At 46.4% G+C, this 14,308-nt stretch overlaps 1 protein-coding gene across 1 annotated transcript in view; it reads right to left on the reverse strand.

Annotated features, from left to right (window-relative positions):
* LOC306835645 (adhesion G protein-coupled receptor A2-like) overlaps positions 1-13,778 on the reverse strand; it is a gene marked incomplete at its 3' end in the record, with an annotated part of 29,661 nt that extends 15,883 nt beyond the window's left edge. Inside the window, exon 1 of the mRNA XM_079362311.1 lies at positions 12,773-13,778. Within this exon, the coding sequence (XP_079218437.1) occupies positions 12,773-12,990 (218 nt within the window). The 5' untranslated portion in view covers positions 12,991-13,778. The remainder of the gene's footprint in view (positions 1-12,772) is intronic.
* Between the last annotated feature and the right edge of the window lie 530 nt (positions 13,779-14,308).

The raw sequence follows: 14,308 nt of genomic DNA on the forward strand, positions 1-14,308 counted from the left end.
GTCAAAGCAACAGGTGTGGAGTTTTAGAAAAGTCCAAACATGTTGAAGAAAAGGATCCTGGTGTTTTGTAAAAACACACTTCAGGACTCGGTCCAATCTGCTGCCGTGTTTGAAATCCCACAGTGACTTGTTAGAGCGCATAAGGCCGTGTTACCTTCTGCTCGAGCATAAGAGACATGATATCAGGTCAACCACTCATCCACCCACAAAATAACTTTCACTGTTTGTGCTGTAAAAAACTCAAAGTCAGCAGCAGAGAGTGTGTTAGAGACGGAGACGGTGATGAAGCAGGAAGTCAAGTTTGCCACGGGAGGATTGAGAGCTGGTTTGTGGTTTCAAGAAGCTAACGATGAGTACATCTTTTAAAACAACAACAAATATATTACATGGAGCAAATTCAAACTCTCACAGAATGTGGAGAGCTGACAGGGTAGAAATATAAATGATGGATAAGCTTTGTGTGTTGTTTAGGTTTCTTTATATTGCTTCAGTTCTCTTCTTCCCTTGTGTGTTCATGTTTCCTAGTTTCCTGTCTTAGTTTGTAATTTCTGATCTTGTGTGTTTGCGGTTTTATTTTTTAATTTTGTTTGTCTCCGTACATCCTCGAGTTCGTTGTCCATCGTGTATCTAGTCTTTTTACAGACTTATAACTGAGGATGAAGTTATTTAAAACTGTCTGCAGGTAAACTATGTCATCTGGTTAGCAGAGCGTGGCTAGCGTTAGCAGTGCCATCAGAGGCAGCCTTCAGTCCTCCACATGCCTGTGTCAGATATGGCTACACATAGCATGCCAGTTGAGCCTGACGTATCCTGCGGTCATTGTTCACTCCTCTTATTTTCAGTCTGGGCAGTAGAGCCAGCTAGCCACAGCTACAGCTAGCCACAGCTACAGCTAGCCACAGCTACAGCTAGCCACAGCCACAGCTAGCCACAACTACAGCTAGCCACAACTACAGCTAGCCACAACTACAGCTAGCCACAACTACAGCTAGCCACAGCCACAGCTAGCCACAGCCACAGCTAGCCATAACTACAGCTAGCCACAGCCACAGCTAGCCATAACTACAGCTAGCCACAGCCACAGCTACAGCTAGCCACTGGCTATAGCTAGCCACAGCTACAGCTAGCCACAGCCACAGCTAGCCACAACTACAGCTAGCCACAGCCACAGCTAGCCATAACTACAGCTAGCCACAGCCACAGCTACAGCTAGCCACTGGCTATAGCTAGCCACAGCTACACCTAGCCACAGCCACAGCTATCCACAACTACAGCTAGCCACTGGCTATAGCTAGCCACAGCTACAGCTAGCCACAGCCACAGCCAGCCACAGCTACAGCTACAGCTAGCCACTGGCTACAGGATGCTGTCACCTTAAAAACCAAACTACAGCTCACGTCTTCAGGTGCAACTTCCTGTCGAGATGTGATGACTTGAGCCCAATGATTGTAGCTTTACAGCACTCTTACATAAACAGAGCCACAGAGTGATGTACACTTTTAATTACAGTTCGTCTGAATATGACATATTCTTTGGATATTTTTTGGAGGGTTTTTCGGCCCTACATTTCAGTAATTCTGTGGAGTCTTTTATGCTCCAAGGCACCGAAGGTTTTGCAGAAGATAACAATGACAAGACAAAATAAATAGATAACGACGCTGATCACACTGGAGACAACAGGATCACATTTGACAGATGACGAACAGCAGAAAACCAGTGGACGCGTGCTGATATCCAAAACCAAACAAAAGCAGTTCTTTGTTTTTTGGGTTTAAATTCACTTTGGTCAAACCTTGCTGTCCACACACACACACACACACACACACACACACACACACACACACACACACACACACACACACACACACACACACACACACACACACACACACACACACACACACACACACACACACACACACACACACACACACACACACACGTTTGATTTATATTCCGTTTATTCCACAGCCCACTCTCACATCATTTTAAATACACCTTGGACGGCATTTGTGGATTTCATATCTGCTGAAATATTGATCGCTCCAGCCTGCTCTTAAATCATCGTCTGCAGGCAGCGCTGCTCTGTGTCTGTAACACTGTCGCTTTGTGCACGTCCGTGTCATCTCCAGGCAGGAGCCCTTCTTTGCATGTGTGATGTTGTGCATCTCCTGTCAGCACTGAAAACACACACACACACACACACACACACACACACACACACACACACACACACACACACACAAGGTCAGCTCCCTCTGTTTCTCCACCACCTTCCTTTAACAAGGTTTCAGGGAGTGATTGGCCTGCTTTAGGTGCAGGAGGTAATTGGGATGTGTCACTGCTCTCCTCTGTGACGACAGAGAGCTTGTTATGGCTGCAGGAAACGTATCCTCTATCCTAGCAGTAGGATTAAGCAGTATGATCCCACAATGCATTGTGCTGAACGGACAGACTGCTGGCCAAACTACTGGGGGAGGAGAGCCGAGTGTGGGCACTGAAAATGTCACAGTGAAGACTCTCACACTGCACAAACACATGTGCTTCTTTCAGTCTTACATTTAGTTAAAATGTAAGATGACCAAATGTGTGTCATTATACTGTGCAACTAAATCTAACAAGCTTGCTTCTGCATGATCTGTGGGGAAAGTACCCATCTGTCCCCAGAGTGATAACAGTTGTCTTGGCAGGAAAAGCAGAATGGAAAATAGGAAGTCCCCTCTCAGCTGCAGGCCACGATGGTCATCAACGTGTCAGCAAATGTGCGTCAACATCAAGACTCTTTTACATTTGAGTCTGCCACAAACTACACAGGTTCAAACGTATTCAGAAAGCTGGTGGAGACCACATGTGGAAAGAAGTCAGAGTGGTTAGGAACGAAAATGATTATTCAGAAGTTACTGTTCCCATGAGCCCAGTAACCAATGATAAGAGGGGAAGATTTACTCCTCCGTGATTTGGTTTCCTTTCAGCACTCTGGATTAGCTTCCGAGCTGCTTCCAGCGTGAGGCTGACCAGGTCCCAGTCTGAGAAGCTTGGATCAGTACCAGGACTTCTCTGATGTACCACCAGCGTTCTGTTTCAGCTGTGGAGATGCTTCACTTGTTCCCCACATGAAAACTTCATCATGCATGAGCAAAAAAAGACCCAAAAAGTGTAATCACTTCTTCCATCTCTGCATTCTGGGAAGACTTTGTACGTAGTCAGAATACATCCTGGGTCTGAGCACACCTGTCTGTTTATTCTCAGATCACTGAGTCTGGGTTTAGCATGTGGCAGCTTTTACATTTCAACTTTCTTTCCTCACAAATCAATCAGATGACTTCAGATTTGTGGGAATGGAAAGCTGGAAATACAGACAGCCATTTAGGGAGGCAAAAGAGTACAACAACAATTCATATAGATTTTTATTGTTGTTGATCCAGACATCAATATCCTGCCGGGCTTCTGTCAGTTTAGATTCATCTTGACACAAAGCTCTGGGAGAGCAGAAAATTGCAGCAGATATAAGCCAGCGTGGAGTCGACTGGACATGGTGAGAAACTATTCAGGTCAATTTCACAATATTTCACACACAGATTTATTGAAAAATAACAAAACCCTGAGAATAGTTTCAGACTTCTTTCATTCTGCAGAGCCCTGCTGTAAAAACCTGAGCTGCTGCAGCGTCTGTCACGGGAGGTGGTTCTTTGCATTATTGTCTTTCAGATAATATAAAACCTTCATAGTTTCCTTTTGCAACAGAAAGCTAAGTCTTCATCTTTCCCAGCCTGATACAGTAGGTGTTGTTGTTGATAGCAGAACAGTAGCAGCTTTGGATTTTGCTCCTCTTTAAATTAAGGTGAGACTTTAAAATCTGAGACTTTCAGAAAAGCAGGAACAATAAATAAATAAATAAATAAATACAGTGGTTGACAAGTGCAAACACTCTGTTACAAACTAAACTGACGGGTTGTGTGAATGTTTTGCTCAAAAAGCTGTTTCAAACTGTCTCATGAATTTGTGCAAAATATTTGAATCCAAATATTGTGTGTGGATGACTGTAATGAAATGATAGGTGTTATTCACATCATTTACATTGAAATGCTTTATGGACTTAGCCCAGGTTGTTTCTCAGGAAGTCATTGAAGATTTTCTGGGGCATGACATCAGCATGAACACTAATGCAGACAAGTGTTTGTGTTCCAGGGGTGTAAAGGGTTAACTGAACACACAGTATGGATGGTGATAACTCTGAGATCATGGGATACTAAAGCTGTCACTGTGATCTGTCCCATGTCTCATTCTGCTGCACCTCCCTCTGCGGACGGACGTCCCACTCCGGGACAGGCAGCCTCTGTTTGTGCAAACTCAAGCGTGTCCTGTGCTCTGTGAACGTGTGTGTGTGTGTGTGTGTGTGTGTGTGTGTGTGTGTGTGTGTCTGCTCGCCGACCTCTGCATGCCTCTCTCAGGCTTCTGCGTAACATCCAGGAAATCACAGGAAAAACAGAATTGAACATTATGTAAACAAGCCATGACAAACTCCTGGAGCAGCCGAGCAGCTCTCTATCTGCATGATGGATGATGACCTCCCTCTGTTGTCTCTGCTCATGTAACGCCTGCATGTGTTCATGTGCCAGAAAGAGCCACACGTGTTTGCTCACCACACCTTTACGTCCTCCAAATCTCCCACCTTTCAAAAGACTGTGTGCACTTTCTGCTTTTTTCTGAGCCTCAGCGTTTTAACTCTGCAAACTTCTTTCTCCTTTGAGTTTCTGCGACTTCAAATCAAACTCATGTTTTCTTCTCAGTAATCCACGGCGTAAAGTCCTGCCTCCCTTCTTTACTGGTGCAACATCTCAGCTTGTCTTTCTTGGGTCTTGTGTTCATAAATCTTTTGCTGATATTTGAAACAATATGCTTTAGTTACAGAACGTGCTTATCTTCTCTTTTCAAGCAAACTGCAGGAAACTTTTCTGACTGTAACAGAAACTGTTGCTGGCAGAATTAATCAGCTGTTTTGCAGCTCGACCTTCAATGTTTAAATGAAGGCCAACAAGTAGGATATGTTTGGTTAAAGTCAGTGTAAAGCTAGTTTAAGTTTTATTGAACACGAGGGACTTTTTCTGACAAGTCTAAACGTTCACATAAACTTGATGTAGTACCTCACGCACACGTAAACAAACAGCGATGTCGCTCACGCTTATGTTCACATGTCTGTTACTGGAGGATTCCTCTAGAGGGAGCACAACGTCAATCAGAGCACGTAAAACACGGAAGAGATCGCTGATTTGTGAAACCAACATGTCAACAAGCTATTCAAGCACGCCTGTTAACGTCGCGGTGATGACACACCGTACAGATGTTTATTGTTGCCATGGAAACAGCGAGTGTAACGCCAAAGGCCGCTGCAGGAAGCGTGAGCTGCTACTGTTTTTTCTCCGTCCTCTGGCTGTAAGTCTGCAGGCGGAGAGATTCAACACATGGTCCAGATCAGTTCTCCCCTCAAACAGGAGCTGCTTCCTTCAGGTCCAACCGAGGACAGTCACCAGCCTGCCACGCACCAGAGACAACCGACTGTATTATTACAAGAGAGCAGAATCAGGACCAGCTCTGACTGAGTCCGTCCTAAACACCGAGAGACCACAACGTCGACTATTACAAACACTTGGATCCACTGGCCTCGACCTTTTAAACCACTTCTCTTCAAACTGCTGAAGCCAGTGTTATTTTAGAAGATTGAGTTTCTTCACACGACCAACCATAATAACAGACTCCATATCTCCTAGCAGTGACCTTGGGCAGGAAACAGATAGTGCTTCAGGGCCCGCCGACAGATGTTGGTATGGAAGGAGCTTCACATGAGCTCTGACACAGAAGCCGAGCCGCCTGAGGCTCAAGCCTCACACACATACATGAACATGTCAGAGTGAGGGGGCTGCCCTCAAAGGGGGTGTGGTGCCTTGCTCAAGGGCAGCTCCCCAGTAGACTAAGCCGCAGCAGGCCAATAAACAAACAGAGTTTACTAAAACTGCTCGGCCTCTGGCAGCTTTTCTCGTGACCTGCTTATCAAAACAGAGAAGTCACACTCATTGAACCTCTCATGTCCTCACATGTACATGTTCACATGTGAAACCATGTGCATGGAGGAAGAGTTTGGACTCTAAGGCCACATGTACATGAAAACGATCCAATGAAAAAACTACAGACGCTGCAGTACACATGCCAGACCAGTAGTTGGCAGTGTGACTTTGTAACATCATCTTTGAACATGATTTGTTAAATAAACACAAAAACCATTTTCCAAAATCATTCTGAATGTTTTTGATTTAACCGGGATGGTCCCACTAAGAAGCTGTCTTCCAAGGCGAGCTGGTGGAGACGGACACACACAAGACCGTCTTTGAGTCAGACGTGGGAGGCGGGTCAACATGGACATCCTGTAAGTTTACCATCGTAGATTTACACACCAGCTCCTGCAACAGATTCCAGGCTTTCCCATTTTCTGCAGAACGGATGATGAAAATATCACAAAGTATTTCAAGAGGATCATAAAGAATACGTCACTGTATCTGATCAAGTGTGCAACACACACACACACACACACACACACACACACACACACACACACACACACACACACACACACACACACACACACACACACACACACACACACACACACACACACACACACACACACACACACACACACACACACACACACACACACACACACACACACAGATAAAGGCCTGCCAAACACTCCTGTGAGACTGACAGCAGAGCTAATGTGTTTCCCACTGTGCTCACACGCTGCAACAGAAGCAGCCCCGTCAGGCTTTTAATCACCTTGTTTTACAATGAGTCAGGAAACGAGCAATGACAACAAGCCTCCAAGTTGGCCTCCTGTGCTCGCCCAGATTTATGAGGCTTTAAGTAACTTCAGTATTTACTCAGCAGTGTGGGGAGAGCATAGCACACAAGTATCTTTGGCAGACGCTGAGGGTTTTTTTGCTTCATATTTTTAGATGCTACGTCTGGGACTTTGACACATTCTTGGTTTGTAGAACAATTTACTGACGGCTCTCTCTGCGGCAGCGGTCATGAACTCTCCATCGGTGAATGAGTGAACTGATCAGCTGTTTCTTAAAGCCAGGGAACAGGGCTCCTCCTGACTGTCAATCTTAAACCATCTCCAGCCTGTTGACAGTTCAGTCTGGGACACAAAAAGTCCAAAAGTGAGCCTGGGGGGCAAACCTTCAGCTTCTGTTTTGGATCACGCTTATCATTTTAATGGCGTAAAGTTGTTTGGTGACAAGTGAGGAAAGAAAATCCATTCCAGGAGAGCTGGATTCTTTCTTTCAGTCCCTCAATACTCAGCTGCAGGTCAAATGTTTGACCATCACTGCAACAATCCTTTATACGACACACAGAAAGAACCCAACTGGACAAAGTGAATCTGTCCAATGAACAGAGAGTCACCACGTCAGGGAGTCATCTTGTTCCTGCACAGCTTTCAGAACAGAAATCTCAGAGTTAGGATCATGAAGTCGATTTCCTTGCACTCATTTGATTCCCAAATCAGGGAACTCCGGGCGCTGGTGGGAAACAAGGAGCATAAACAAGCCATTATTTGGGATTCAGAAACTAATAAGGCCGAAAGCAAACGAGGAGTTTTAAAACAGACTGAGGCTGGACGCTGCTTCTTCAGCTCAGGGCCTCTGATCAGTGAGACATCCAACTGGAGCTTGTTTAACAAAAGGCAGACTTCTGATTGGTGAATCAACACGTTGTTATTCTGATGACTTCCAGCGTGCAGCACGGTGACTGAGCCTCTCAAACACACAGTTAACACCAGGCCAAGTGCTGCTGGCTCTCGCTGCAGCAGAGGTACAAGTGTGGAGGATTTAAGAGTTTTCTGCCCTCGGGGGCTTCGACAGCTGATCCTGGAGAGCGCACTCATCTGAAGAGGAACACTTTTTTAAATCTTCCATATGACGAGAGATGAGCACAGCCTGAGACGTCAGACACAACATGATCTGTCAGGGTCCTTTTTGGTCACGTCTGTCTCCGTAAACAGCCGCTTTAAGACGTTTGGAGCTCCGAACGCCGGGACGCTGCGTGCACTCAGGGTTTGTCAGCGAGGCAGTGCACAGGAGAATACGGCCGGGCGATGTGTGCGCATCAATGAAATATTCATGCACAAGTACTCAGAACTGTGAGGAGGGTAGAGCACACACTAAACCTCGGTAGACGAGAAAAAAAGCCCCCCCAGGAATAACGGCGAGGAAAAAATAAAAGGGGAGGGGAAGTAAAGAAAACACAGAATTCTATTTAGAGCGATACACAAAATAAAACGAGAGAAAGCAGAGAGACGTTTCAGGAAAAGAAACTCGATGAAGCTCTGACAAGCCATGAAGAAGCCCAAAGATCGATGCTAACGCGCTTTGATCGTCGGCTACAAAGTGTCCGCCTACAGTGCAGCAGCATGTTATGTAAAACTAGCAGCTATCTAACAGCACGATGACTGACATGTCCCTTAAGTCCCCGATTCTCTCTCCACGACACGAGCAGCCTCTCGGGTCTGTCACAGACGGCGTGATAACAAGACGACCGGGCCCACAGAGACGGGCGCTTTATGCTAAACACCTACAGATTTGGGTCAGACCCCGGACCACGTACCCCGGACCACGTACCCTGGACCATGTGCCCCGGACCACGTGCCCCGGACCACGTACCCCGGACCACGTGCCCTGAACCACGTGCCCTGGACCACGTGCCCTGGTTGTGGACTTGGAACAGAAGAAAGGCAGGCGGCTTCTGCTACAGGAAACGACTCGCTGTCAGCAGCTCAAGTACGTTAAGGGTGGCGTGTACACTCATCACAGATAACTGCTCTGTCTCTTATTGGCCTGTATTCATTCATGCCTTAGTTGGTAAGAATATAAGACAGAGAGCAGGGCGTCGTCCCTCGGTGATATCTCACGATGCAAAGCTTTCATTATCTAAAAGGCTTCATGTTATCCCTTTAAACATCTGTCCCTCCTCCTCCTCCTCCCCCTCCTCCTCCTCCTCCTCCCCCTCCTCCTCCTCCTCCTCCTCCCCCTCCTCCTCCTCCTCCTCCTCCTCCTCAGTGCACAGGCGCTGCGCCCTCCTGCTCGAGCTCGGCCTCAGACAGGTGTCACAGGCTCAGCTGTGGTAGATGTTGAAACCATTCCAGCAGAGGTCAGAGGTCAGGGTCCCCTCCCACTGAATGATGAGGGGGGGACAGGGGGAATTCTCAGGTGGGCGCACAGTTCATTTTATCTCTCTCACTCATGCTAACCATGCTAACATGTTCACTTTCTGTTCCTGATTTTATTGAGTAATAAAGGAAGGTAGAAAAACAACAGAGCCCAATCTGAGTCTTTATTTAGATTTGGCATTTGGAGCATTTGGAGCACTTGAACGTGACATCGATGTGCTCGAGCTGTGACTGAGGAAACGGAGCTCGCGGTCTACGGCGAGGTGACATCATGAGAGCTATTTGTGAGATTTGCTGGGCGGTCCGCAGGACGACGTCGGTATGTGCATACTTCCCCTGATATATAAGTGTTTATTTTCACAGCACATCTCAACAAAAGAGCGAGAGGGGGGGCCACTTCAGCCTGACAAAGGTCACACTTCCTAACGCAGGAAAACTGCTTCCTGTCCCGCGAGAGCTCGAGCTGCAAGATTTGGTCCACCAAGGAAAAGGACTCCACTCACACCCCTGCAGCGTGAGGTCTGCAGGACACATCCTGTTAGTTTTATTATTAGTGCATGTTTTAAAGAAAACCTCCACTTTCACTGTTATTTATCTTCCACTTTGAAAATCAAAGTGTGTTAGCACCTTCAGGCTCAAACAGCAGCACTTTGATGAACGCTGAAGAGAAAACAAAGGCTTTCACCGTTCCCCTCATCGGGAACAAAAGCACCGACACTGAAGCAAACACCACGAAGCAAAGTGCTCCCATTAATCAGGCGGGCTCTTAGTTCAGAATGAGGGGACGCCTGCAAGTCATGGAGGCCTTCACTTTCAGTGTTCGCTGTTACACTCTGAGGGACTCAAGTTTCCAAGAATAAAACAGTCTGTTAATCTACAAGTCAATCTGTGCACCTGCAGAGAGAGAGGGGGGGGGGAGTTATCAAGCCCTCGAGTGTTTGAAGTGCTATTTCATCTACAAGAGAGGCACAGATGAATACTTAAAGAGGTTTCTTCCTGTCGAAGTGCAAAATCTATGTGTGACTAACTTTGAATAGGATGCACAAACCAAACCCTGAAGAGCAGGTGGAGCAACACAGGACAGGTGAGGCTTCACTCAGACGAGCACCTTTATCTCCATTAGAGACACTTTTAAAGAGCAAACTGGGATTGTTTTAGCAGCCAGGAGAGTGAGCACTTTGTCTGGAGGATCAACATGGTGTTCATGTGGAGCACCTCTTAAACAGGTTAAAGCTTTGCACCTTGGATCAGGTGGGTGGAGCTGCAGTCTGAAGCTGAATGCTTCATCAGTAAACATGACACAGTCACTTCGCTGCACGCCTTCCAGTCCTGAAGCCGAACAAACTCATTCAGTTTTAATAGAGCAGCTGTCACAGAAACATGCAGCCCAGAGTGCTTCACACGGGAACAGACAGGCGGGAGACGAGAACAAAGAAGGAAAGCAACGCACGTTATTTTCAAAGACTCACCTGGGAAAAACTGACTGCAGATTCATCTCCCTGCACATATACAGAGCTAGCCAAGCAAGCATTCAATGACTTTAGTTTCCATTAAGGCTGTGTGCTATATTCGGCCACTCCTGCATTCTGCATGGCCACCATGTATGAAGACTAAATGGGAGGCGGTTCACCTTAAGACCAGCAGCAGAGGTAGCTGTGTCACAGTCTGTGTTTGAGATGGAAGCCAGAAGGATCAGACGTCTGACGTCTGCAATGACTGACAAAACGTATTCATGTGTTCTCCCTCTCGGCATGACGTGACCTGTTGGACCTGAGTAATAAGCTCGGTCAGAGCGAGTGATCCAACAGCCTCCCATGAACTCGAGTCGGTGAGGAGCTCTTTAGGTTCAGGAAGGCCAAGCTGCAAACATGCAGACAAGCAGACAAACGTGATCTGTGAGTGAAAGCTGAGAGGGTTTCAGATATGGCACGTCATATTGTTTTCACTGTCCTGACGTCTTCATGTCTCGCAGGTCTACTGAGGACCGAACCTTCAGCAGAACCAGAGAGTCAGCAGGGTCAGGGAGCTCCTTCAGCTCTGACAGTCAAACATTTTAATGTGTTTCTAGGATCTCAACTCATGTGACGAGTGTGACGTAAGCCAACAAGAGCCGGATGACTTTAAAAGTTTGAATGTGGGGCCTCTGTGTGTTTGTCTTTGCTGTGAGTCTTATCTCTGCCCTCGTGTCTCTCCTGCTCTAATCAGGTTTTCTCACTCTGATGACCTGATAACCTAAAGGTTGTGATAATAATCGCTTTAATCTGATACATAACCCTAATTGTTTTTTGTTGAGCCAAGCAGAGAGTCCACAGTCCTCTTCCAGTGTCTTCTTCTGTCTGAGCCGTGAGACAACAGAGACACAGGAAGTTGTCGTCATGACATCCTTTTCTTCTGTCTCTTTGAGGTCGGCTGATCTGTTCAGATTTGACCACAGGAGGAGGAGGAGAGGCGGACTGAAGGTGCAGGAACAGAAAGAAGAAATCTCTGTTTGGTCTTTTGTTTTATGTCTTCGATGAATCTGATCATTTGAATCAGAATCAGGAAGTTAGAAGGCTGAAGAGGAAACGAGGATGAGCGTAGAAACAAAGGACAGACTGTTAGATAATCACTTCCTCTTGCCTGTATGATGTTTTCTTTGCTTTGTTTTCCTTCTGGGTTTCGATATGCAGCTTTAATTATGTTTGTTAGAATATTTTAATAAGGCAGCCTTCCTTCACTGACCAGCGTGCTCCATATCTTTATCGACTCTCTCACGATGTAGAAACAAGACGAGACTGGAGATCAATTCTGACACAGCTTCCTTTAACGGGCTGATTTTAATATACATATATTAAACAAGTGGAGCTGATTGGATGCTTCACACTCCTCTGGTTTAAAAGTCGTCATCTCGCTCTGCAGCTGCTGACGCTCGCCACGTTATTGAGATTCATTTGTCAGAGTAGCGATGTGAACTTTGACACCTTTGAATCCATTGATCACTTCACATAGAGCGCACCCCGAGCTGCAGCCCCTCTTGACTTCAGGGCGCAGGTTCAGAGAGAGAGCGGGTCAGGACTGAAAGAGTACCACATCACAGCATCCCTCATGTCATTAAGTGATGCTTTAATCATCTTCACTTCTATTGTATTTTTATGCTCTAACAAGTCAAATTCCTCAAAGGGCAATAAAGGTTTCATTCACTCATATTTTCAAAGTTCAATCCATATTGGCTGCTTGAATTTCCCTCGGGATCAATAAAGTATCTATCTATCTATCTATCTATCTATCTATCTATCTATCTATCTATCTATCTATCTGCTACTTGGAGCTTCTCCTTTCTAAACACTTCCTGATGGATTCTGTCCAAGCTGGTTAACCTCTGGAATCTTTGAGCTTTTGCCAATGAGTTCAGGTCCCCCAATAGGGATCTGGGTCCTTTAAGGAGAGCTTCAAGGCCCCCAAAACAAATCCATCATGCAGCTGGAAATTCTCTTCAAATAGTTCAATCAATAGAAAAGCTTGTGTAAACGTCCTGCACACATGAGGCTGGACAGAAGAGTTACTCACAGTGAGACGGTTCTATTGGGGAGGAAGCTGGGCTGCAGGGTGTCCATCAGGTCCACATCATCACACACCACTTTGACCCGGACCTGCTGCCGGCTCAGCTCCTTGGACCTCTCCGCCGAGCAGTGACAGCTGTCAACGATCAGGTCCGGACAGTTTCTGTTGCTCAGGCTCGACTCCCACAGCGCGAGCATGACGCACAGAGCCAGCACAGCTCTCATGGTGGACCGAGCTACTCTTATACAGGTTTAGATTTATTCAGCTTATGTCCTCATTACTTCTGAGACCAGTATAGGGACAAGTTCTCGCTGCCTCCACTGACATTACAGTCCAGATCTCGCGCCTTGTTGGTCACCTGCGGCGTCACAAACTGTTTTAAACTTCCAGTGCTTCTTTTTGAACTCGAGCAGAGAGAAAAGTGCAGCATCAGGGGCGAGAAGCGACATGTATCTGCCATTCTGAGTCACAAAAAGTCCTCCACGCCGTGTTCAGAGCCGCGGCACGAGAAAGGAAAACTTCCCACTTTTCAAAGTCCGGTGAAAGCTCAGAGCGACACGTCCTCCCGTCCTCCCGTCCCAGACAGCATGAAGAAAACACGTGCATGAAAAGTTTCTGAAAGTATCCACAGTAATCCGTCCACTGAACTCGAGTGTGCACCGCGTGTTGTCACTCTCTCATCAGCCACTGGCTCCTGCGCTCTTGGCTCTTGCGCCCTTGGCTTGTTGCGCACTTGTGTCCAGAAAGTCCCTCCCCGCTGAGTGCTGACAGGCTCCAGCGTGGGCTCCTAATTTTTAGTAGAGACACGAGGCCACAGATCTGCTCACACCTCATATTAATAAATCCTGTTTTGATCCATCACTCTGAACTGTTTATACACCTGGAAGCTCCAGTGAGAGAGAGTCAACGATCTGATCCAGACGGAACCACAGGAGAGAAGAAGAGTGTGTCACCTCCGAGGGTCCCTGAAGGGCCCCACCGTGGGATGTGTGCAGCAGTGTGCACTGAATGATTTCTCAAACACAAACATTTAGACTGTGTGATGAAGACTGTTTGTTTTATGCTCTTTGTTTACTGGAGCACAGCTGCACAGGAACACTGTGTGTCCTGTTTCTATGGCTCCTACGCTAAACTGAAAATGATCTGAACATTGAATCACTTCTGTCTGACACTCTCTCCTCCCAGTCTGCTCCAGGACTGCTATCAAACACACCACATCTTTCATTACACTCAACATCAATTAAAGGAATAACAGAGCAGAGAGCCGGGACACTGCAACATGTAATATTACATTCATCCTCTTTGTATATTATCGGCTATACTCGAACAGTGTTTCAATAGTAGTGGAAGACAATGCTTCTTTTAGATATAATGTGATGTGCATGGGTTGGATCTTCAGTGGCCAAAAACATCAATGACCTGCAGCTGAAAGGAAACACACGTGTAGCTAATCTATAAAAAAACTCTATTACTCAGGTGAAGCAAAAGAAATGCGTTCAGAAAACGTCTGCATGAAGACAAACGCTGCGATCTTCAGGACGT

This window comes from Symphodus melops (genome assembly GCF_947650265.1).
Source record: "Symphodus melops genome assembly, chromosome: 15".
Classification (NCBI taxonomy): domain Eukaryota; kingdom Metazoa; phylum Chordata; class Actinopteri; order Labriformes; family Labridae; genus Symphodus; species Symphodus melops.